General features: G+C 46.8%; 2 protein-coding genes across 2 annotated transcripts in view; one reads left to right on the forward strand and one right to left on the reverse strand.

Moving 5' to 3' along the window:
• The first annotated feature begins 48 nt into the window (after positions 1-48).
• Positions 49-14,547, forward strand: mpnd (MPN domain containing). The gene is made up of 13 exons (XM_061238789.1): positions 49-847; positions 2,375-2,577; positions 3,831-4,052; positions 5,580-5,691; positions 8,544-8,625; positions 8,901-8,997; positions 9,310-9,382; positions 10,002-10,078; positions 10,279-10,447; positions 11,960-12,030; positions 12,255-12,344; positions 12,549-12,641; positions 13,498-14,547. The coding sequence occupies exons 1-13, from the start codon at positions 844-846 to the stop codon at positions 13,582-13,584; spliced, it is 1,380 nt and encodes a 459-aa protein (XP_061094773.1). The 5' UTR covers positions 49-843; the 3' UTR covers positions 13,585-14,547.
• Positions 14,548-20,325: 5,778 nt separating this feature from the next.
• Positions 20,326-24,022, reverse strand: part of sh3gl1b (SH3-domain GRB2-like 1b) — a 27,598-nt gene continuing 23,901 nt past the window's right edge. The window contains exon 9 of the mRNA XM_061240585.1: positions 20,326-20,542. Within this exon, the coding sequence (XP_061096569.1) occupies positions 20,340-20,542 (203 nt within the window). The 3' untranslated portion in view covers positions 20,326-20,339. The remainder of the gene's footprint in view (positions 20,543-24,022) is intronic.

Raw genomic sequence — 24,022 nt, forward strand, 5'->3', positions numbered from 1 at the left:
GTGGTATACACAACACGTGGATTCAGATTGGTGGGTCACGTGCTGGGCTTCCGAGGAGATGTAAAGTACCGTGAGATAAGGAAGAGGGGATGCGATAGGGATCTGTCGCCCTCCACTGTCTGTAAATATCCACCGACTGGTGGTGTGTCCAGCGTTTACACACGCTCGTCACAATTCTGTAGAAAAGAAGGGGTGGATACGGAGGAGGTAGTTAGAGGCTTTGGGAAAGAGGGATAGGACGAAAGAGAGGCATATACAGCGAGAGGGGGGAAGCTTACTACCCACATGTGCGAGTAGTTAGTTGTGGGTTGTTTAGTGATGCGATTTTAAAAAGGCTTAGTTTAGATTCATATCGTATTTTCATTTTGTTACAGTGGCGAGCTTTCAAGCTAGCAGGCTATACTGTAGCTGGCTAATTCGGGAAGCACCGACTGCCGCTGCTACCCGCCGGAAACTGAACAGATAAACTGAAGATTAGGCACAATCTCGTCAAATTAATTATTGAGATATTTATTTATATATTTGCCGCAAGTTTTAATATTTAACACGAACAAATGTTTTAAAACCTCACTGCTGTACACTAATTAATCAAACAAAAACATCGCCGAAGTGCAGAGACGGAGAGTGACAAGGACGAGAGTGAGAGAGAAAGGGGAGGAGAATTGACATTAAAGCAACACAACAAGGAAACAGAAGACACAGACGCCTTCATTTTATGCTTTTCAATAATAGCCAGCTAGCTGGTAAGCTAATAGTATGCATTAAAAGAACTCAACTCTGCAGTATAGTCCTCAGCAAGGAATCTTTCTCGGAACAGAGATACACGGCGAGGAACACCGGAAAATGGGTGAGATTTTAAAAAGAGAAAAAAATGAATAAAATAGTGATTTTTAATTTTATTAAACACCGTGTGAAATTAATCATGCACAGGCCTCGCGGTCTGAGAGCAAATGGTGACCGTCAGGCTGGCTGTCTGGCTGCTTACCATGAAACATTATTTAAAATTATTATTATCAGTGGTATTAATAATGACATTATTAATGGTAATTATGCCATTGGTAACATCACCAACAAACACCTTATAATATATAATGTACTTTAATATTAGTTTTAAATTAATTTCATTGGATTTCACTGCATCAGTTTTGGTGTGGAGCATTGATTCGCCATTCCAGCAAGCTATTGTTTTCTTTCTCATTTTTTCACATTTGTAGATGTCCATTACTGCGTCCATTTATTTATTTTTGATATAAATTATTTCTGGTGAGCCTGGCTTTCCATAGCTTGCATACTCAGTAAAGTATATAGATATTATATAAGTGGAATGTAAAATTATAATTCATATTATTAATATTATATATAGTATAATTAATAATTAATATTAATAACACAAAACCTTGAGTAAAGGCCCCATAGTAACAAATTAGGTTAATTCATCTGAGATGACAGTCATGCAAGTTTGCTCTTAGGCTAGTAGTTGTGGTTTATGAAATAAAATTTATAATAAAGTGTTCTTTTGAAACTTTGATATGACACTGATCATATGATCATATTGACCAAAAGGAAATATGAACTACATATTAACTTTTGGGAAAACATTTTTGGGAACAAGTATCTAATATTTCTTATGCGGATGATGAACGATTTATTTTGGCCTAAGAAGTCCTTAATATGTGCCATTTTTCATGATAAAATGTAATTTAAACACTTTGAAGGGGTATCAGAATCAGTATAAATCAAATTGACTCTCCCTCCTATTATTTGTGTGTCTGCATGTGTGCGTGCACCTGTGTGGGTCCGAATGCGTTCTTGCGTTTGTACGTGCGTGCGTGTGTGTATGTGTGCGCGTGTGTATGTATGTGTGTGTGTGTGTGTGTGTGTGTGTATTTGTTTGCATGTGTGCGCATATGTGTATGTGTGTATGTGTGTGTGTGGATGTGTGTTTGTATGCGCGTGTGTGTATGTGTACGCATGTGTGTATGCGTGTGTGTGTGGATGTGTGTTTGTATGCGCGTGTGTGTGTATGTGTGTGTATGCGTGTGTGTGTGTGGATGTGTATGTGTGTGTGTGTGTGTGTGGATGTGTGTTTGTATGCGCGTGTGTGTATGTGTACGCATGTGTGTATGCGTGTGTGTGTGGATGTGTGTTTGTATGCGCGTGTGTGTGTGTATGTGTGTGTGTGTGTGTGGATGTGTATGTGTGTGTGTGTGTGTGTGTGTGTGTGTGGATGTGTATGTGTGTGTGTGTGTGTGCGTGCGTGCGTCCGTGTGTGTGTGGATGTGTATGCGTGTGTGTGTGTGCGTGCGTGCGTGCGTGTGTGTGCGTGTGTGTGCGTGCATGTGTGTGTGTGCGTGCGCGTGTGTATATTTCCCAGGCTCGGAGCCGCCCTCGCCCCCCGCGGTGGTGGAGGAGGGAGGGGAGGAGGAGGAGGAGGAGCTGAGCGGGGGGGAGGAGGTGGACTCCCGGGCCGCCCCCGGCCGCGGCTCCCTGCTCACCAGGAGGGGCATCACCCTGCGCGTGCTGCTGAAGGACGGGCTGGTGGAGCCCGGGGACGGCGTGCTGTCCATTCACTACCTGGTACTGCCTCCTCTCTCCTGTCTCTCTCCTGCCTCTCTGCTGTCTCTCTGCTGTCTCTCTGTTGCCTCTCTGTTGCCTCTCTCCTGTCTCTCTCCTGTCTCTCTCCTGTCTCTCTCCTGTCTCTCTCCTGCCTCTCTCCTGTCTCTCTGCTGTCTCTCTGCTGTCTCTCCTGCCTCTCTCCTGCCTCTCTCCTGTCTCTCTCCTGTCTCTCTCCTGCCTCTCTCCTGTCTCTCTCCTGTCTCTCTGCTGCCTCTCTCCTGCCTCTCTCCTGTCTCTCTGCTGCCTCTCTCCTGCCTCTCTCCTGTCTCTCTCCTGTCTCTCCCCTGTCTCTCTGCCTTTACCCCCTCTCCCTCTATCAGCGTGCTGTCCATACACTACCTGGTACTGCTGGCTCTCTCCGTCAGTGTATCTCTGCCTCAGTCTCCCTCTGTCTCTCTCCGTCAGTCTGCATCTACACCATCTCTATCTCACTCTCCCTCTATCTCTGCTTCCATCTCCCTCAGTCTCTCCCTGCCTCAATCTCCCTCCCTCCACCTCCCTCTATCCCTGCCTGCATCTTCCTCTGTCTCTCTCCGTCTCTCCCTCAATCTTCCACTCTGTTCCTAAATCTCCCTCGATCTCTCACTCTGTCTCTTTCAATCTCCCTTTATTTCTCTTTCCATCTCGCTCGGTATTTCCCTCCGTCTCCCTCCATCACCCTCCATCTCTGCCTCCAGTCTCTCCATTTCCCTCTATCTGTCCCTCCTTCACTCCCTCCATGTCCATCTCCCTGTCCCTCTCTCCATCTCTCTCTATCTCTCCTTTCATCTCTCCCAACTCCCTGTCTCTCCGTCCCTCTGTTCTTCTCTCCATCTCTCCTCCTTTTCCCTCATCGGTCCCTCTATCCGTACCTCTCCACCCTGTTGCTAAGTGATCCATTGGCTCTTCACACTCCACTAACCCTGACTCACTCAGTGTGCCTGTGCTTTTGAGTAATATCTACAGTGTGTGCAGAGCCACACACTCTCTGATCTGCACAATTTACCAGCAACTTAAAACCCCAAAAACAAGATTGAAAAACACAAAAAAAACGAAAAAAAAACTATCCCAAGCAATGTCATGTATCAAATACTACATCGAAATTGTCATTCTCTTGCAGTTAGGAACATCTTCTCTAACACACGCACACAGTAGCCACATTAAAGCTAGCGTTACACTTTCTGCCCCCCACCTATTAATACCCCCCTCCCCCCTCCTACTGCCCCCACCCGTAGGGTAAGAAGTTTGTGGGGGACCTCCTGTGCGACGGGAAGATCCGCTGGGTGGAGACGGGGCAGATCTTTAACTCCCCCAGCGCCTGGGCCACGCACTGCAAGCGGCTGGTCAACCCCGCCAAGAAGTCGGGCTGCGGCTGGGCCTCGGTGCGCTACCGGGGGCAGAAGCTGGTGCAGTACAAGACCAGCTGGCTGCACAAGTACCAGCCCAGCGGGGAGATGGTGAGAGAGGGGCCGGGGGGGTGGGGGAGCTGGGGCAGTACAGAACCAGCTGGGGGGTGGGGGAGCTGGGGCAGTAGAATACCAGCTGGGGGTTGGGAGCTGGGGCAGTAGAATACCAGCTGGGGGGTGGGAGAGCTGGGGCAGTACAGAACCAGCCGGGGGGTGGGGGAGCTGGGGCAGTAGAATACCAGCTGGGGGGTGGGAGCTGGGGCAGTAGAATACCAGCTGGGGGGGTGGGGGAGCTGGGGCAGTAGAATACCAGCTGGGGGGTGGGGGAGCTGGGGCAGTAGAATACCAGCTGGGGGGGTGGGTGCTGGGGCAGTACAAAGCCAGCTGGCTGCACAAGTACCAGCGCAGCTGAGAGATGGTGAGGAGGGGAGGGGGGAGAGGGGGAGGGGCAGGGGGTGGCCTATAGCCTTGTGAAGCGCTACTCAACGACCACAGTGTCTGCAGGTATCTGCTCTTACCGTGCGCTACACCACCTGATCTCACTCATCAGCGTATCATCTGAGCCAAGAAGGTAGAATAATGAGTGAAATCAGGTGGTGTAGCACAGATACCTGCAGACACTGTGCCCCTCAAGACCAAAAGTTTTACCGTGATCTAATCTACGAGTGAACCAGTGTTGGTGTGTACTGCCAATTAGCTCTTTTAGCCAGGGTAACTGGTGGAAATAAAAACTTCCGGCCCTCCAGGAATTGCCCTCCCCTAGGTTGAGAGACTAAGGCTCAAGCCCCATTGTAGTCAGCTGTTGGGCCCTTAATGCCACACTGCTCCAGGGGGGACTGGCCCCTGCTTAGTCTAATCAGCTGTTAGTCAGTTTGGATAAAAGCATCAGCTAAACAACTGTAATGTAATGTGCCGCTCTCTCCTGCAATCAGTCAATGAATCAATGAATCAGTCAATCTTTATCACTCCTTATGGGCCAGGAAAGATAAGGCATGTTGCCAAGTTTAAAATGATAAATAAATCATTAAATAAATCAATACACACACTGTACACAGGCTGTACAGAACGCCAGCATACAAGCGTGTCTGTCTTCAGATCTCTCCAGATCCATCCTTCATTGTTCCAAGACCAGGGACGGAAGAGATGAGTTCTGGTGATAGTGGATTTTCATTTAATTTTATTTGATGATTCAAATACAAGAGAGATATGTGCTTAAATAAATGACGATATAATGTAGTAAAGGTTTTTTTGTGGAGGTTATATAGAAAGCAGAGATATACTGGGGAAATTGAGATAAACAGGCATAAAATAAGCTTTGAAAGTAAAAAGAAAAGTGGTAAAAATGATCTGTTTCTGATGTACTTATTCGTCAGTGTATTGACTTTTTTCCCCTTGTGAATCCTTGAGAGGAGATTGGGCAGGAGAAAAAAGAAAGGGTGAGGAAAGGGAGTGGGCAATGGAGGAGAGGAGAGGAGGAGGAAGAGTGGAAGAGAGGGAGAGCGTGAAGGAGAAGAGGGCAGTAGCTGAAAGCGTTTCTCTAACAGGAAGCTCTTTCCCTCTCTGCTGCTCTCCTCCCAGAGTCTGGCCAGCGAAGGGGAGGATGAGGAGATGGCGGAGGATGAAGAGGAAGAAGGGAAGGCCTCAGTTCCGACGGAGGACAGGAACAGGAAGGGCAAACCCGAGCAGCACGGTGAGAACGGTGGGGGGGGGCTTTTCCTGATTGGTCAGGAAGTACTAATATATAGTACACCAGCGTTTGGTCATATTACTGAACGTTCTCTCCTGCCATCACTGTGAAAGAGGGCGCTCAACACGGCTGTGTCCGAATCAGCCTCCCAAGTGCTGTGCGCTCTAAAAGTATGTACTGTCTGCAAAGTATGGACTACATACTTTTTAGTATGCAATGGGCACTATGAGAAATACACCACCATACTATTCTAAGCATACTGTAGTTTACACTCCGATACAGTCGGCGCAGCATTAAGCTTCCGTAAACAGTGTGGGGTCAGTTTTAACAATGTACCGTAACCAAAGAAACCACATAGATTTAAATGCAGTCGAAGGGTCACCGGTATTTACATTTCCTGTAGGCATCGGTGTTTGCGTGTTGACTCGACTTCATCAATAGTACTCTTGTGAAAATACTTATCGAAAAAACAGAAACAAGTATTTAATCCGGACGGTATTTGTACACTAAATTTTCTGAAATTGAACAGCCTTTTTAAAGTAAACTAAACTAGCATACTCAGTTGTGCCCTTATAACCCAAGTACCCTGCCTCTGCTGCAGTCTGCAAATCAATCAAACGGGAAAACCACATGCGTGAACAGAGCCCTTAGTACCACCGCAGCCGCCACAAACAAAACAAAATGGAAATGAAATACGATAATACAATAAACTTTGTTTATAGAGCACCTTTCACGCAGCATTTGCAGCCCAGAAGTGCTTACCCAAAAAAACTATAATAAAAACTATACATTATCACTGTCAGCAAGACTCTAAAAGTGGAAGAACAATACGATAAGAAATACGAGCATTCAGCAAGTATAAATAGCCCTGAATGCAGTGAAATACGATTTCATACCTGCAGCTTGTGATGAAACCGGTCTTTTTTCTGAGGTCCGTGATGCATGAATTCATCGTTTCCGGAGTCATTTCCCATCCATATTCCCGCTTGTGCACAGGCGTCGGGAACAGCGGGATACGCAGGGAAACGGGAGGAGTGTCGACAGGTCAAAGAGGGACACAAGGCTAAAGGACAATAGAAAGATGAGATTTCCGGTTCCACCCCATAACCCAGGCACACACTCACAAAACAGACGCTTTAAAAACTCCTCGCCCCTTCAAAGATTTCCCAAAAGATCCATTTCACTCGTATATGTCTTATTGCAGAAGCACCTTTTAAGCTTGTCCTTAAGTACAACACATTTTCTGTGACTTTCAACAAAAAGTCTTGTTAAAAAGTCTCCCTTTGTAACACATAAATTGTGTATTTGTTTCACAAAAGTAGTAACTTTGACACAAAATATTTAGAAAGTAACCCAAAAGTAGTTAGAGAAAAAGTGCTAGATATTAACACATCCTTTTTGAGAGCTCATGAGATTTATGTCACTTCCTCTATGTTTCTGTAGAGAACTGCGGATCCATTGTCCATTTTGTGTGACTGCCAAAACTACAGCAAGCCACTGCATCAGTGATAGACCAACGCGCAGTTCTGCTTTGTTTTCCGGTTAATTACCGCTGCAGCAACAGACCATGGAGAAAAGCCATTTTGTTATTTACTTTAGCATCATTTAGCAGATGCTCGTGTCCAGAGAGACTTACAGTTCAAACCCAGCTGCCAAGTGCAGGAATTCCCTCAAGGGAGGATGTACAGTCATACCAACAACAACAAAACTACCCTACTGAACATTAAACATAGTCATACCAACAACAACAAAACTACCCTACTGAACATTGAACATAGTCATACCAACAACAACAAAACTACCCTACTGAACATTAAACATAGTCATACCAACAACAACAAAACTACCCTACTGAACATTAAACATAGTCATACCAACAACAAAACTACCCTACTGAACATTAAACATAGTCATGCCAACAACAACAAAACTACCCTACTGAACATTACATTACATTACATTATTGGCATTTGGCAGACGCTCTTATCCAGAGTGACATACAACAAAGTGCATACCCATAGGCAGGGATAAGTGCGCTGAAAGACCCTAGAGGGAAGTGCAATTTCAATTGCTACCCGTTGGAGGAATAGATACTAAAAAGATTCACTGTTAATACATATGAGTTGAGCACTCTCCTAAAGACACCAAGAGCTGGCAATGTTGAAGCAAAGCACACTACAGTGTTTAGAAACGGATTTCCTGGAAAACTGGGAACACTTTGTAAAATATGTGTTTTATTAGTGAATGTGGTTACACGGTAGATAAAGTGTGGCTTTGGCAATGACAGTCAGTGAAAAGAGGATCGATCCTGAACCTTGGCCAGACAGGTTTGTACTCCCCAGAGGAAGGATGGACAGTGACTTGTGTGCGAATCACGCTCTGTTACATGTGTTGTATGAAGGACGTGGCGTGTTGTATGTGAATGGAGTGGCGTGTTGTATGTGATTGACGTGGCATGCCTAATGGGACGTGGTGTATGTGAGTGATATGACCTGTTGTATGTGACTTGTTGTATCTGAATGACATGATCTGTTGTATGTGACGTGGTGTATGTGAGTGACAAGATGTGTTGTATGTGACGTGGTGTATGTGAGTGACAAGATGTGTTGTATGTGACGTGGTGTATGTGAGTGACAAGACATGTTGTATGTGACGTGGTGTATGTGAGTGACAAGATGTGTTGTATGTGACGTGGTGTATGTGAGTGACAAGACATGTTGTATGTGACGTGGTGTATGTGAGTGACAAGACGTGTTGTATGTGACGTGGTGTATGTGAGTGACAAGACATGTTGTATGTGACGTGGTGTATGTGAGTGACAAGACGTGTTGTATGTGACGTGTTGTATGTTGCAGAGATCAGTCTGGTCCAGAGGAGAGGGGACAGAGAACGAGTGCCTGTGAGGTACTGCACTCTGGGAACCAGGGATTCAGCAAGGTCAGTGTGTGTGTGTGTGTGTGTGTGTGTGTGTGTGTGTGTGGGGAGAGGGAACTTCACTCATTCATGTCGCGTGTGTGTGTGTGCGTGCATGCGTGCGTGAGTGCGTGTGTGTGTGTGTGGAGGGACATCACACTCATAGCAGCACACACATTCATGTGTCATTATCTTCAGCCCAGCAGGCTCTGTCCGTTGCTCCGAGTTTGGCCGGTTGGAGCCGATAGTGGATTGTGCGCGCGGTAAGGCGCTAACGCTAACGGCGCTGTACCCTGCAGGGACCCACACACCCTGGTGGAGCTGTCGGCGTTCTCCGCCATTAACCGCTTCCAGCCCTTCAACGTGGCCGTGTCCAGCAACGTACTGCTGCTCATGGTGAGCTGGGGGGGGTGCAGGGGGGTAAACGGGAATAACGGGGGCGTGGAAGAAGGTAAAAAGTACAAACGGGACTACTGTGTGATAACTGATTAGACTCTCTCTTTCTTCTGCCCTTCCCACTCACTCTTTCTGTCTTCCTCTCCCTCCGCCCCTTTTCTCATTCATTTATTCTTTCGATTCACTGTTCGTCTTCTTTTCTCTACCCTCTCCTTCCCTTGTTTATGCATTTTCTAATTTCTCTGACACCGTTCCTGCCTCTTTTTCTAAACCCATCTTTCTTCTCTCCCTCTCTCTCCGTTTCTCTCTCAGGATTTCCACTGTCACCTGACCAGCAGTGAGGTGGTGGGGTACCTGGGAGGTCGCTGGGACACAAACACACAGTGTGAGTGTGAAACGCAGGCAGTGTTCAGGGGAGAGCAGTGCACGTGTGCAGGCAGTGTTCAGGGGAGAGCAGTGCACGTGTGCAGTGTTCAGGGGAGAGCAGTGCACGTGTTCAGGCAGTGTTCAGGGGAGAGCAGTGCACGTGTTCAGGTAGTGTTCGGGGGACAGCAGTGCACGTGTGCAGGCAGTGTTCAGGGGAGAGCAGTGCATGTGTACAGACAGTGTTCAGGGGAGAGCAGTGCACGTGTGCAGGCAGTGTTCAGGGGAGAGCAGTGCATGTGTACAGACAGTGTTCAGGGGAGAGCAGTGCATGTGTACAGACAGTGTTCAGGGGAGAGCAGTGCACGTGTGTAGACAGTGTTCAGGGGAGAGCAGTGCACGTGTGCAGACCGTGTTCAGGGGAGAGCAGTGCATGTGTGCAGGCAGTGTTCACGGGAGAGCAGTGCACGTGTGCAGACAGTGTTCAGGGGAGGGGCAGTGCACGTGTACAGACAGTGTCCAGGGGAGAGCAGTGTATATACAGTGTTCAGAGAGAAATGGACCACTTATTATCCTACTCAGAGAACTAGGGGCTTGTTTACCACTTTTATCAACATGGTGTTTTCCCGTCTTTCCTCCAGTGCTGACAGTTCTGAGGGCCTTCCCGTGTCGCACGCGATTGGCCGACAGAGATTCTGCCCCTGCTGTTGAGGAGGAGGTAAACCAATCAGATGTTAGCCAATGAACTACAGTACTGTGACCATGACCAGGTTGACCTTGATATGATATGATATGATATTATCACTGATCTGGGCCACTGTGTTTTGTTGATGGAAACACATGGTTTTGATTGGTTCAAACACGCTTGCTGCAACTCCACCCAAAAAAACTTGCCTTACCAGTGCGATGGCTTTGCAGATCTGTCAGAACCTGTTCATGCGGGGACTCTCATTGGTCGGCTGGTACCACAGCCACCCCCGCGGCCCCGCCCTCCCGTCCCTGCAGGACATCGACTCCCAGATGGACCACCAGCTGCGTCTGCAGGGCAGCAACAACGGCTTCCAGCCCTGCCTGGGCATCATCTGCGGTCAGTGAAACAAAATGGCAGCCACACACATTATCATGTACTAACCCGGGTTCTGGTGGGCTTCCAGCCCTGCCTGGGCATCATCTGCGGTCAGTGAAACAAAATGGCAGCCACACACATTATCATGTACTAACCCGGGTTCTTGTGGGCTTCCAGCCCTGCCTGGGCATCATCTGCGGTCAATGAAACAAAATGGCCGCAGCACACATTATCATGCACTAACCCAGGTTCTGGTGGGCTGCAGGTTTTGCATGGGCATAATCTGCGGTCAGTGTGCCTGAAACAAAATGGCTGCAACACATATTATCATCAAATCAAAAAAAAAAAGTATAAGGCATTACAGAGATCTGTCATCTACAAGATGCTAGTGGCAAGAAAAAAACTCCATAAAGGGAAGAAATCTCGAGAGGAACTCTGCTATAGAGGGTGAGCTGTAACCTGTTGTAACCTCAACTATCATTTACAGGTCTCTCCTTAGAAATTCAGTGTCAAACAACTGCTTCTCTTCAGCTCTCACAGACTTGAGGAAGACACTTCATGTGTAGCTTTAGCACGCAGACTGCAGGCACACAATTGACTAGAAGGGTCGCTAGTGAGCATCAACACTTGTCTGTGAATGAATTGCACCCGCAAACATATTCAAATGTTTTACTGTTCGCCACAAACGTCTGAAAGAGTTTGAAAAGGTAATGATGTCAGCGTCGCAAACAAATGGATGCCGATGGGGAAAACAGAGAGAACAAAAGTTGACAATTATTTGGCTGTTATTTCATTGATTAAATTGCATTATATTTGTTCTTACCTTAAAAAAAAAAAATCACAGGTAATCGACGAATCAGCTAGCTGGCATTGTTAGACATAGGTCGCATTTATTTGTATTAAAACAGCGTTTGTGGAAAACTAAATGGAATATTTATTTCAAATCCTTCAACACTAACTATTTGCCGGAAACATAGTTTGCCGCGGACATTTGCTGTCTTGTACACACAGTTCTTCAGTAATGAAACGGTTACAGAAAAGGTGTGTCAGCATTTACATTCTCACGGACCATCATACTGAACATTTTAGGTATTCATTCAAATGTCAAGTGCCATTAATGACATTCTTATCCACAGCTTACTACTTTACCTTTTATTTAGCAGACACTTTTATCCCCAGAGTGACTTACAATAAGTACATACCGAAGGTCATTAGAACTACGGAACAGGTTGGATAAGGTACAATTCACAAAGGATCAGTGTCTACAGCCATGAACATTAAGTCTAGTCCAGGTGGTAAATAGGTCAAGTCAATAAGTAACAAGGATAAGCAACTACAGTACCAAGATAAATACAAATACAACAGTCGTAGATTAAAATACAAAGTACCACAAGAGGGCTAAAAGATTGAGTACTGTAATAGAATTATGACACTCCTGCAGAGGAGTAAAGTTATAGTTTGTCGATAGTCTTGATACATTTTTCTAATCCTGAGCGCAGCCCTTAACTGGTCTCTCCCTCTTGCTTTTTTTAGGCCCCTATTACCATGGCAACCAGGGTGTGGCTTCGACTATAACGCCTTTCTGGGTGGTCCCGCCCCCGGAGGTGAGTACTGTGGGATTCTGACAGGTCTGGATAAGACTGCTGGATAAGCCCTGGCTGTGTTCAAAACAGTCCACTAGTTACCTATAGTGGACTAATTAGGGTGTCAGCCAATTTCGACCAAAGGTGGACAACCTAGTTAGCCCACAATGTAGGACCTAGTGGACCATTTCGGATTCGGCTCCTGAGAAACTAGTCTTAAACTAGTCTTGACTCTTCTCCTTCAGCAACGGCCCAACGACTACGGCATTCCTGTGGCGGTGGAGGTGACCTACGTTCAGGACAACTTCCTCACCAGCGATGTACTCAATGAGATGGTAAGATATTCCCTCCATCACTGTGATAAACTCTCACTCCACTTCCTGGCTCTTCTCTTTTGTTTTGCTTTGAGAGCATCGATGGTCATGGTCAAGAAATGTTCATGTTCAGTCCCTCCCCTTTCTCCGATTAACGGCCCGGCTTCAGACCTTCAGCTGTGATTGGCTGTTGGGTTACTGTGTCTGTCTCTTGATTGGCTGCAGATGCTGCTGGTGGAGTTCTACAGGGGCGCTCCAGACCTGGTTCAGTTCGGTCAGCTGTGGAGCCCCGACACCACTGTGCTGGACAAGATAAAGGTCAGTTTTCAGCCACGTCAACCAGGGGCCTGTATCACAAAGTAGGATTACTGAGCTAGCTGGATAACTGCACTAAACCTGGAATAGCTATTTTTACTTCAGTCCATGTTCCAGATTTGGGAGGGTTTTGGGAGTTACTGGGGTTTTTTTTGTGCAGTTAATTGGTTACCTAATCCTGCTTCATGATACAGGCCCCAGGTTTGGCCAATTCCACTCCTGCAGGGCCAGTGTGTATTCAGGTTTTTATTGTCACCAGTTACATTTGCTAAATTCATGCTCATGCTGGTTTAAGAGTATATTACACCACCTTTCATGTTTGGACACGGGATCAGTCTTCAGATGTCATTCATGAATTGTAGCTAGAATATCAATTACAAATGACTAGGTTTATTAAATAATTAAGAAGTTGGCATGAAGTCCAGAAACGGATACATCCCTACTTGTGAGATGCAGTGATCATCACTGAGAGCAGCCATTTACTTACTTGGCAGCCATTAGGAATAGATTAGTGTCCAGTGTTTTAGTCTCATCTTAACAGAGACATTTTGAATTGAGTGCAGATCTTTTACAAGCACAGTTCACAGAAATTTGATCCGCACACCTCTATTTGTAACTGGAATCCCTGACATTAGAGGGCAGTAATGTCACACTGAAGAATAAAATGTACAGTAAGAAAGTAGGTAAGTAAGTAGGACATACCCAGGCTTTACCCAGATGAAGCCTAAATTGTGGCTAAATTAGTCTGTTTATGTCGAAACCCCTCCCTTTAAGACATCTATATTCTGGCTTTTTGCTCACTGGGTTGTCAGCACGATTGTGTCTTACCACCTGTCACCTGTCAATCTGTCACTCCCAGGGTTCCCTGAGTGGCCACGCCCCCAAGGACCAGGCCTACTCTCAGATCCTGGAGCACGTCTACACCCAGCTGAGCAACGCACGCTGAGGAAGAGGAGGAGGGAGGAAGGGCGTGACTGGGGCCAGATCTTCTACGACCTCACCTGTGGCGCTTCCGTCCGTAGCCCCCCGGGAACGCAGAATCCCCTGTGACCGCAGACACACTGTGAACTGAGCGTGCTCCTGTCCCACGTGGCAGTGCGTGTGTGTGTGTGTGTGTGTGTGTGTGTGTGTGTGTAGGGTACCTCTGTACTCCTGTATATGTGTGTGTGTGGGTGGGGTACACCTGTACTCCTGTCTGTGTGTAGGGTACCTCTGTACTCCTGTATGTGTGTGTGTGTTTGTGTTTGTAGGGTACCTCAGGGTCACCTCTGTACTCCTGTATGTGTGTGTGTGTGTGTGTGGGGTACCCCTGTACTCCTCTGTGTGTAGGGTACCTCTGTACTCCTGTGTGCGTGTGTAGGGTAGCCCTATACGTGTGTGTATACAGGTAGCCCTGTACTTGTCTGTGTGTAGGGTAGTCCTCTACTCAAGTGTGTGTGTGTGTGTGTGTGTGTGGCGCGCGTATATGGGTATCCCTATAATCCTGTGTGTGCATTCAGGTAGCCCTGTACTTGTGTGTATATGGGTAGCCCTATAATCGTGTGTGTGTGTGTATACAGGTAGCCCTGTACTTGTGTGTGTAGGGTAGCCCTGTACTCAAGTGTGTATGTGTGAGACTGTACCGCTGACAGTGTTCCTACGGCACTTCTCATTGGCGGCGGAGAGCGCTTCCTCGCGTGGCGTAGTCGTTAGCGGAGTGTTGCCGTCTCGTCACAGAAACCCGAAAACCAATCACAGAGCTAATCGCGCCCACTCGACAAATCCCCTTTATCTATCTCACCTGTACGTGTATCTTCCTTCCGATACAGTCTGTCTGTGATACGTCTTAATTTAAACAAAGTATATATATATATGTGAACAATGCCTTCATCTACTGAATACCTTTAAAGTGAATACACACTGGAAACTACTGTGCCTGATGTGTTTGTCTTTACTAAGGATGGGTGTCTGACAGGGGTATTGCAGGGCCCTGATCCAGCCAACACTGTCATATAAAAAGACTATCCCATTAAAGTGGCAATCTACGGTTTCCTTGATTTCTGGCCATCCATCCCATAACAGGGTCTATTCTACACTTCGATTCCCAGAGTTCCCAGGCCTGTAGTGTAGTGGTTAATGTAAAATGACTGGGACGCGCAAGGTCGGTGGTTTCATCCTCGGTGTAGCCACAATAAGATCCGCACAGCAGCTGGGTCCTTGAACAAGGCCCTTAACCCCGCATCGCTCCAGGGGAGGATTGTCTCCTGCTTAGTCTAATCAACTGTACGTCGCTCTGGATAAGAGCGTCTGCCAAATGCCAATAGTGTAATGTGTAGTGTAATGTAGTTCCTCGCGACATAGCCTTCTCACACGTCTTCCATCTTCTGATTTTAGGTGTGGTTTCCTTTTTGATGTGAAGATACTGCAAACAAAGACAACTGTGCTTGAAGAGACAAAAGTCCTCTTCTTGTGTTCATGGCACTCAAACTGTGCCGAGCAAATTACATATGTCCGAACTCACAACCCTCACTCGCAACTTGGTTCTTCCGTGGGCTTCCGTGGTTACCCTGTGTACATTAACATACTGGGCTGGAGTGGAGGGCCCACCACGAACATAAAATGTTAATATATACAAATGAAATGAGGCAATGCAAATGGCCTCAATCTTCACTGCTAGAGAAATGACAGTGGGAAGATGTCTCAAATATGGTCTCATTTCATATGAATAGATTGCCACTTTTAGGTTCGAGCTCACAGATATGTGATTACAATGTTCTTGAATTGAACAGTAACAATCACAACCGGTCATTGAACGAGATGGAGTTTGACGGAGCTAGGTCAATGACTCAGAATGTTGAACAAGCATTCCAAAAAAACCCACTCTTCATAGGGTGAAGAGGGAAAAAGAAATTGACCTTCAAGAAAAATATGACCGCCTTGTCTCTTTCACACACAATAATTGAATGCCATGGAAATGGCCTATTGTGAAATGCTCAAAAGATTTTTTAAACGATTCCCGTCAGGGCCAAATAAATCACGCATCCTTTCACTTGTCGAGTTGCTCGTATTCACTGAAGTGGCAGCAGCCCAAACAGAACAGCCATTTTGTGCAGTTCTTCATTCTCTGAAGCAAACGGCCCTGTGCCGTTCCCAAGGTACCTCGAGTAGAGCGGCCCTCTGAGGGCATTGATTAAACTATTAAACGAAACGTCAGTTTATGCATTTGTAGACCGATAAGGAGGCTAACTGGCTATTGACGGTCTCCTGTGTGAACTTGCACTCATTTGACAACCCTGTCCAGTTTGACCTGGTCCTTCAGCCAATTTGTGAAATTCTGAGAACACCCAAGCCAAATACAAGCACAATCTGTCAGCCTCTGTGTAACATTTCAGTCACAGTTCATGTTTCCCCCCCCCCCCTCTTTGCACAAGTCAAACAAATGTTAAAATTTCAAATTTAAAACGATAAACACAGATTGTTTTAGGTCAGAATGTGGAGACAACAAAAACTAACAAGCATGCTAGCCTACGCTAGTTTCTACAGTTATATTAAGCAGCATGACCACAGCGTATGACTTATAAACCGGTACAGGCCGGCTTATTTTTTCCTAAGGTAATAAGAGTTGTACAGTGGTGGCACCTACACAATCATTTATCTTTGATCCGGCCTGGAAACCGACATGCTATTAACGGATTTTATGTGTTTTTACGAACACTAAAACAAAATTGCACACCTCCAGAGCGCGTCATTAACCCAAGACCTGTGCTAGTTCCGCCTATAAACAGCACAATGCATTATCTTCCATCTCCCGAGGGTTCAGAATCTACCGAGGGCAGGCTGCGTTTCAGTAAAAACATGCCGGCCGAACAATCCTAAGAGCCCGATTTACTGCCCTTCTTATGTAAAACCTTTCCCGTCTTCCAGATGAAACGTTAAACCGAGGTCCTCACTGTGCTCATCAAAGATCCCATGACATAACCAGGCGTCCTGGTTAGATTCCCAACCCGGCTCTTTCAACCAGCCGCCTTCTGCAATCATCCCGATTCAATGGGCAAAAATGTGTTCTCTCCCTCTCCACCTTAGCCGTGAGTGTCATGGTGCAAAATGGCTGCCGTGCATCACCCAGGTGGGTCCCACACATTGGTGGTGGTTGAGGTGAGTTCTCCCCCCCCCCACCCCCACCCCCACCCCATCACAGTAAAGCGCTTTGAGTGTTTAGAAAAGCACTATATAAATACAAAGATCTATCCATCAGCATAAAACCAATTACAGAACTAACAACTGCTTGTGTTACTAGTTTTACTAGTTTAGCCTTGCAGAGCTTGCCCTTAGCATAAAACATGTTCTGCTCCAACCAAGGACCACAACAGAACCCAGTCTGATCAGAACCGCAGAACCTCCATTAGGCCGTATAGGCAACTGCCAAGGGCACTGGGGTGGTTAAGGGGCCCCGTGTGGAGCTTTTTCAAATTTATCATTCATAACATTTATTATTTTGGGGACGATTTAGCCTAAGGCCCCATAGACTCACAGGCCAGCTCTGGGTCCAATTAAAGCAGTGGTTCCCAATTTTCGGGGGCTAGCACAATTTTTACTTTCCAATCGCATTAAAATGCAACCTGACATATTTGAAGTGTTTTAGTGCCTAGGGGTCTTTGAAGGTACTTTGAAGGGTCTCTGGCAAGGCCTGATGTGGTGAGAAAACTTAAAATATAAAACCTTTTATTAAAAATATAACCCTTTCATTTATGATGGGGGGTCCCCTGGATGATTCAAGCCTGGGTGGGGGTTCATGGATTAGGAAAAGTTTAAAACTTGTTTAATGGAATAAACTTCTGGAAATTATTCAAAAAATTTATTTTCTTTTCCAAAATGTAACATTCTCACCTGTAGATCCAGTTACAGTTTAGCTTTATGACAGGAGTTTGGCAACTAATGTATTACACTGCAATTTCACGATTTTATTCAAACATACTGGACTCATTCAGAGGAAGCACGGAAATCAAAGGCCACACCAGTCAGTTCACACAGAGAGAACGAAACAGCCTCAAACACAGACGTTTTTCATTCATATTTATTTAAAGATGGAAAAACAGACAAGATGCTCTTTAACACAAGTATAGGTCGTACGTTGACAGAGTAAGGCTACTTGATTCTTTAACAGCTCATGACTCGATAGCACAATATAGCAATAAAGCATTTTTAACAATTAAGAGTATAAAGCAATATGTAGGGCAGGACACATTTATATAAAAGGCATTTCTGTCATGATTTCTGAATATTAAAAATACTATAAAGTAGCAGAATAGTGTTTTAATAATATCAAAAAGGTCCTGGTAGTCTGATGAGATTGGACAGCAATGCACCCATAGTTTTATCTGTAGTGTGATTAAAAGGCACATGCAAGCAAGTCTGTATACAGCAAGAGCCCAGACCAGGGCTCTTCAACGACCTCAATACCAGAGCAATTAGCTTTAGCGCTGTGTGACCTTTAACCTTTACCAGTTCTTCCTAACTTTCAAGGCAATGCTGAGGCACCCATTATAATTTTTACTTTTTATATATATATATATATATGTTAGCCTGTTAGCATATTCCCTTTGATGTGGGGCTTTGGTTGTTCAATCCCTGTGTGCACCAGGAAGCTCGACACACACAAATAAACAAACATGCACACACGCGCACACACCCACAAACACACATACACAAACATGCAGCGCGCGCACACACACATACTGTACACTGTACACACACAGACACACAGAAAGGGGTGTATTATACAGGTATAAACGTATGTAAACGACTTCATGGGGAACAAAGTGAGTGAGATTTTTGGGAGGGCAGTGGGGTGCAGGGCCCCCCCCTCTGGAAGCAGACCCCCCCCGGGGGGAGGGTTAACAGAACAGCGTACAGATAGGCCCACAGACACAGGTAACATACAGAGAGCTTTGAGGGAAACAAGAATATGGCTCTAATGGTGGCAGCCTGTATCAACAGGAACCCTTTTCTCTCTCTCTCTCTCTCTATGTCACACACACACACACACACACACACACACACACAACATCACCAGAGACTACGGCCCCCTTCCACCCTTCTCCCCCACAGACTGGGGAGGATCAGACGGTCCCAGTTAAAGCAGTTGAGGACAGAGAGGCAAAACACAGACACAAGCATGCTTAGAGTCAGCCATTCACATCCATACTTACATACTCATCTACAGATTATCTTACACGTTTTACCGAGTAAGCCTGCATCGCAAACATACAGGCTCAGATACATACAGATTCACTGGACCAGAGGCAGAGGATTCCGGGTGTTTATTAACTGCACTGAATCAGTGGTGGTTAGGGGGGTGGGTTGGTGGAGTTCCCCAAGGGACTATATGCGGTCCGTCTTAGAAGGAGAGGGTGGCAGGGAGGGACGTGGAAGGAGCTTAAATAAAGCATGGAGTGTAGTGCTTCCCTTAGGCTAGTGTTCTACACCCTAACAAGGTTTAGTGTCATCAAGGGAGGGGGGAGGAGGACGTCTGCTGCTGTGCTGCTAGACAGCCAATCAGCACCAGGGTTAATTAGCTCTCTTCCAATCATTTTCAGCGAAGGTCCTAAGGTGCAATTTTACAGGTTATGACACGTCTGGAACAAAACAATGCAAAAGAAAAAAAAAAAAACAAGACAGAATAAAGGCAGACGGACCGTAGGCCCTGTTCTGAGGTGGGGGTCACTCACAGAAGCCAGTGTCGGGGGGGACAGATGCAAGCACTGAGGTCAAAGGCCACATTTCAAAGGCATTTCTAGTGTTCAGAGGACTGCAGCTGTCTCATCCCGACCAGCAGGGGGCAGCAAAGGCCAGGATAGAAACTGGATGGAAATCTGTCGACACTCTGGTACAATATGCATCGGAAACTGACATCCGTGGTGGAAAGTCACTTCAAAGCAGGTTTTACAGAGATTTTCTTTCTTTTTTTTTTGTTTATAGCTGTCCTGCTAAGACCAGAGACCCCGGGGCTTGAAGCCTCTTTTTTAAAAAGGTCCTTGAACGGGAAATGATACCACACCCTGAAATTGTCCCTGAACTCTTTAAACGGTGAACAGAAGTCAATCGGCGATGCACAGTAAATGAACGTCAAAATCACAGATTTTCGGTACGGGACCTCCACAGAGCGTAACGGGGATAGAAACGGGCAAAGGTAGGAGTCGGTGTGTGATGTTTCGGTGAGTTCCGGTGCTCCCTGTATCTCAAGAGAAAATGCCAATCTCGTTCTCCTCCGGTGCCATGGCAGATCGGTCGGTGGTTGAAAAACAAAATGGCCGACGGGGCAGGTGAGAATGAACGTGACCGTTGGGACCCCCCCCCCCCCCCCCCATCTGTCTCCCCCGTTGCTCTAGTGCGACGGAGGGACCACCCTCCCTCCTTCCCTCCCTCCCTCCCTCTCCCCCCGTCCCTCTAGGGCAGGGGTCGGCAACCCTGGTCCTGGAGAGCCGCAGGGTGTGCTGGCTTTCGTTGTTACTTGGCATTAATTGATCGATGAAAGCCGTTGATTACACGGTTAACTCGCCTCACCCGGTTTCTTGGGTCTGAATTGGTTGCTTATTTTAAGGTGGAGACGAAAGCCAGCGCACCCTGCGGCTCTCCAGGACCAGGGTTGCCGACCCCTGCTCGAGTGACAGAGGGGACCCCTCCTCCCTCTGCCCCTCCGTCCCTCCCCTCCCCCCTGTCGCTCTAGTGTGACAGAGGGACCATCACCTCCACGTAGTTGAGCGGGAAGAACCCGGCGCGGCCGTGCAGCTCGCCCTCGTACCAGTTCTCGTCGATGCGATTGGTCAGCGTGATGATGTCGCCCTCGCGGAAGCCCAGCTCGCCCTCGTTCTCCGGGTCGAAGTCGTACAGCGCCTTGCAGCAGGGCTGCTCCGTCACAGAGGACACTGAGAACGAGAGGGGGGGGGGGGAGGGAAAGGACGGGGGAGAGCAGGGAAGATGAGAGACGGAGGGGGAGAGAAAGGGATGAACGAGAAAGCAGACGGGAGAGAAGCAAGACAACGACAATTAGAACTGAAGATCAGAACTTAAGAATTGAAGATTGTTTGGCTGCTTGTACGTTTGCAACTTGTAAGCTTGCAGCCGGATGTTAGAGACTTACTAAAAGATGCCCACAGACAACAGTATAGGAGATTAGAGGCCTGGAGAGCTCCGGAGAATCTCCTGTAGGAGTAGATAATGCTGGAGGACAGGGCTTGTATTATTCATCGTGGCCGAGTGTAAGAGTGCTGATCTATGATCAGGTTCCCCCTGTACGTACGCTGCTTTATCTGTCACGAGCCGAGAGGAGGAGCTGATCCTGGATCAGCACTAAAGGTCGAGATGATTTATCGTCTGGTTTCAGGCTGACCGCAACGAGGAGGGGAGAATGCTGTGCACACACACGCACACGCACACGCACACGCACACGCACACGCACACACACACACACACGCCCAATGTGCTGACTTGCATCCAAGGCACTTAAAATTCCTCCAGTGTTGTGAAAGCATTTGGTTGCTGTCAGTGCTGGTAAAGGTGGTACAACCAGTTTTTAAGTTTAAGGGGGTAATTACTTTTTCATAGAATGGTTCGGCGTGTGATTCAAGAAGCAATTTAAAGAAATTGTAAACCAGCTTTTTAATGCAAATATTTAATCAGCCAATCATGTGGCGGCAACTATGCATAAAACCAAATTTAGAAGAATTTAGAAGAAATGAGATCTAAGTGACTTGAACCGTGGAATGATTGTTGGTGCCAGACAGGGTTTTGAGTATATCAGAAACTGCTGATCTCCTGGGAATTTCACAGACAACAGTCTCTAGAGTTTGCAGAGAATGGTGTGGAAAAACAAAAAAACATCCAGTGAGCAGCAGTTCTGCGGGCAAAAACACCTAGTTAATGAGAGAGGTCAGAGGGGAAGGGCCAGACTGGTCAAAGCTGACGGGAAGGTGATAGTTACGCAACTGACCACACATTACAACAGTGGCATGCAGAACAGCATCTCTGAACACATAACACGTGAAACCACAGTTATTTAGCGGACTCTTATTACATTATATTACATTACATTACATTACAGTTGATTTGACTAAGCAGGAGACGATCCTCCCCTGGAGCAAGGCAGGGTTAAGGGCCTTGCTCAAGGGCCCAACGGCTGTGCAGGCTACACCGAACTACCAACCTTGCGGGTCCCAGTCACGTACCTTAACCACTACGCTACATGCCACCCCCAGGCTCTTATCCAAAGCGATTTTGTTTATTAGACTAAGCAGGGGACAATTCCCTCGGAGCAATATGGCGTTAAGTGCCTTGCTCAAGGGCCCAACAGCTGCAATTATCTTATTGTGGCTACACCAGGGCTTGAACCACCAACCTTCCAGGTCCCAGTCATGTACCTTTGCCACTAGACAATGTATGGATTAGTCAATGTATATTACTATATGTGTATGTGTATTATTAGTATTTTGACCAGTCATTTTCTGTAAATAACTGTTCTAAATGGCAATATTTTGTCTGGAATTTTGAGTTCAATAGCGGTCATCAGTTCATGAAAGAATATCAAAAGTCAAATTTTACACAGACACACCCATAAACTGCGAAGCCGAACATTTGATGAGGTCCCTTCATCTTTTCCAGAGCTGCACATCCTCCATTGCCAATGACTATCACCCTGCTTTGTGCATGCAAGTGACACAACGACACAACCGCATGAAAATGTCATGACCGACTACAGTATCCACAACATATTCACCAGCATTAAATGCTTACATTATAAAAACCTGGTTTCGGTACCAATGAGAATCACTTATAGGGCTATTCCGTGTCAACTCCAGTTAGGGGCACCTGAGTAGACGCAGAATGGCGCTGTAGGGCTAACACATTGTGCTTTCATCATGGCTGAAACACGCAGACTCAAATCTCCTCCACAGAGTGAGGTGCAGACACTGAAGCCAGAAGAAACTCTCCATAAGCAAATGAAAGGAGTAAAAGCTGACCTCCAGGCACTGAGGGTTTGAGAGGCTCGGATGCCCTTCGGGGAGCGTGGAGTGACTGAGATTAAGTTGAATGCTACAGAAACGGGACTTTAAAGCCATAAAGAAAATCGTATGCTGCAAGAAGGGCTCCGGGGAGCTCACTCGATGTCCCTTTCTCTTGCCTTTTTTGAGGTTTGAGGCGAGTGTGTGCGTGTGTGAGAGAGAGCCTGTGTGCGTGTCTGTATGTGTGTCTGTGAGAGAGTGTGTGTGTGGGTGTGTGAGAGTGTATGTGTGTGTGTGTGTGTGTGTGTGTGTATGTGTATGTATATATGTATGTATGCGAGAGCCTGTGTGCGTGTGTCTGTATGTGTGTCTGTGAGAGAGTGTGTGTGTGCGTGTGTGAGAGAGAGCCTGTGTGCGTGTCTGTATGTGTGTCTGTATGTGTGTCTGTGAGAGAGTGTGTGTGCGTGTGTGTGTGCGTGTGTCTGTGAGAGAGTGTGTGTGCGTGTGGGTGTGTCTGTGAGAGAGTGTGTGTGCGTGTGGGTGTGCGTGTGTCTGAGAGAGTGAGTGTGCGTGTGGGTGTGTGTGTGTGTATGTGGGTGTGTGAGTGTGTGTGTATGTGTGTCTGTGAGAGAGTGTGTGTGTGGGTGTGTGAGTGTGTGTATGTGTGTGCGTGTGGGTGTGTATGTGTGTGTGAGTGTGTGTGTGTGGGTGGGTGTGTGAGTGTGTGTGTGTGTATGTGTATGTATGTATGTGAGAGCCTGTGTGTGTGTGTGTGTGTGTGTGTGCATGTGTGTGTGCGTGTGGGCGCGGGAGAACGTAGACAATCTATATAAATCAAGATAATGACAAGCAGCTCCGAGCAGGGGAAAAATGGAGCACATACTTTGAGGTAATAAAGAGGCCTGGAGTTCTTCCCCCCTTACATCAGAGAGAGTGATCTGTCCAAATCCCGTAAAGCAGGTTATTGCATGTTTCCCGCTCTGGCTGTTGTATAATCCGCAGATATTAAAAATACAGTTTTTCCTGGTTTTGTTTAGATTTCTTTCTTTAAGGGAAGGACTGAGGGGATTGTATGGAGTGTGGGGGGGGGAGTGCAGGGTTATACCAGTGTACAGTAAACACAGTCGGATGGCATATTTCACTGCGCTGATGTGCGTTGATTAAACAGATCTGGCCTGCTTCACAGAGTGTTTTGAGACTGGGAGTGCAGGGTGTTGTTGATATGAGTTATATTAGAGCTGTACTGAGCACTTCCAGGCTTGTGATGTGTGTAAATCCTGCTCCCACTGGACACACTGATAGGCCTCTGTACGGACTGGCCTGCTCTCTCCCACTTCCACTAAAGCAGCGCGCGTGCGCACGCACGCACACGCACACGCGCACACGCACACACACACGCACGCACGC

This window comes from Conger conger, chromosome 4, assembly GCF_963514075.1.
Source record: "Conger conger chromosome 4, fConCon1.1, whole genome shotgun sequence".
Lineage (NCBI taxonomy): Eukaryota > Metazoa > Chordata > Actinopteri > Anguilliformes > Congridae > Conger > Conger conger.

Bases quoted from the DNA above. Each gene is read 5' to 3' on its own strand.
- mpnd (XM_061238789.1), top strand. The intron at 8,998-9,309 runs GTGAGCTGGGGG...TTTCTCTCTCAG, and splicing joins GCAACGTACTGCTGCTCATG to GATTTCCACTGTCACCTGAC. The intron at 12,345-12,548 runs GTAAGATATTCC...GATTGGCTGCAG, and splicing joins GCGATGTACTCAATGAGATG to ATGCTGCTGGTGGAGTTCTA.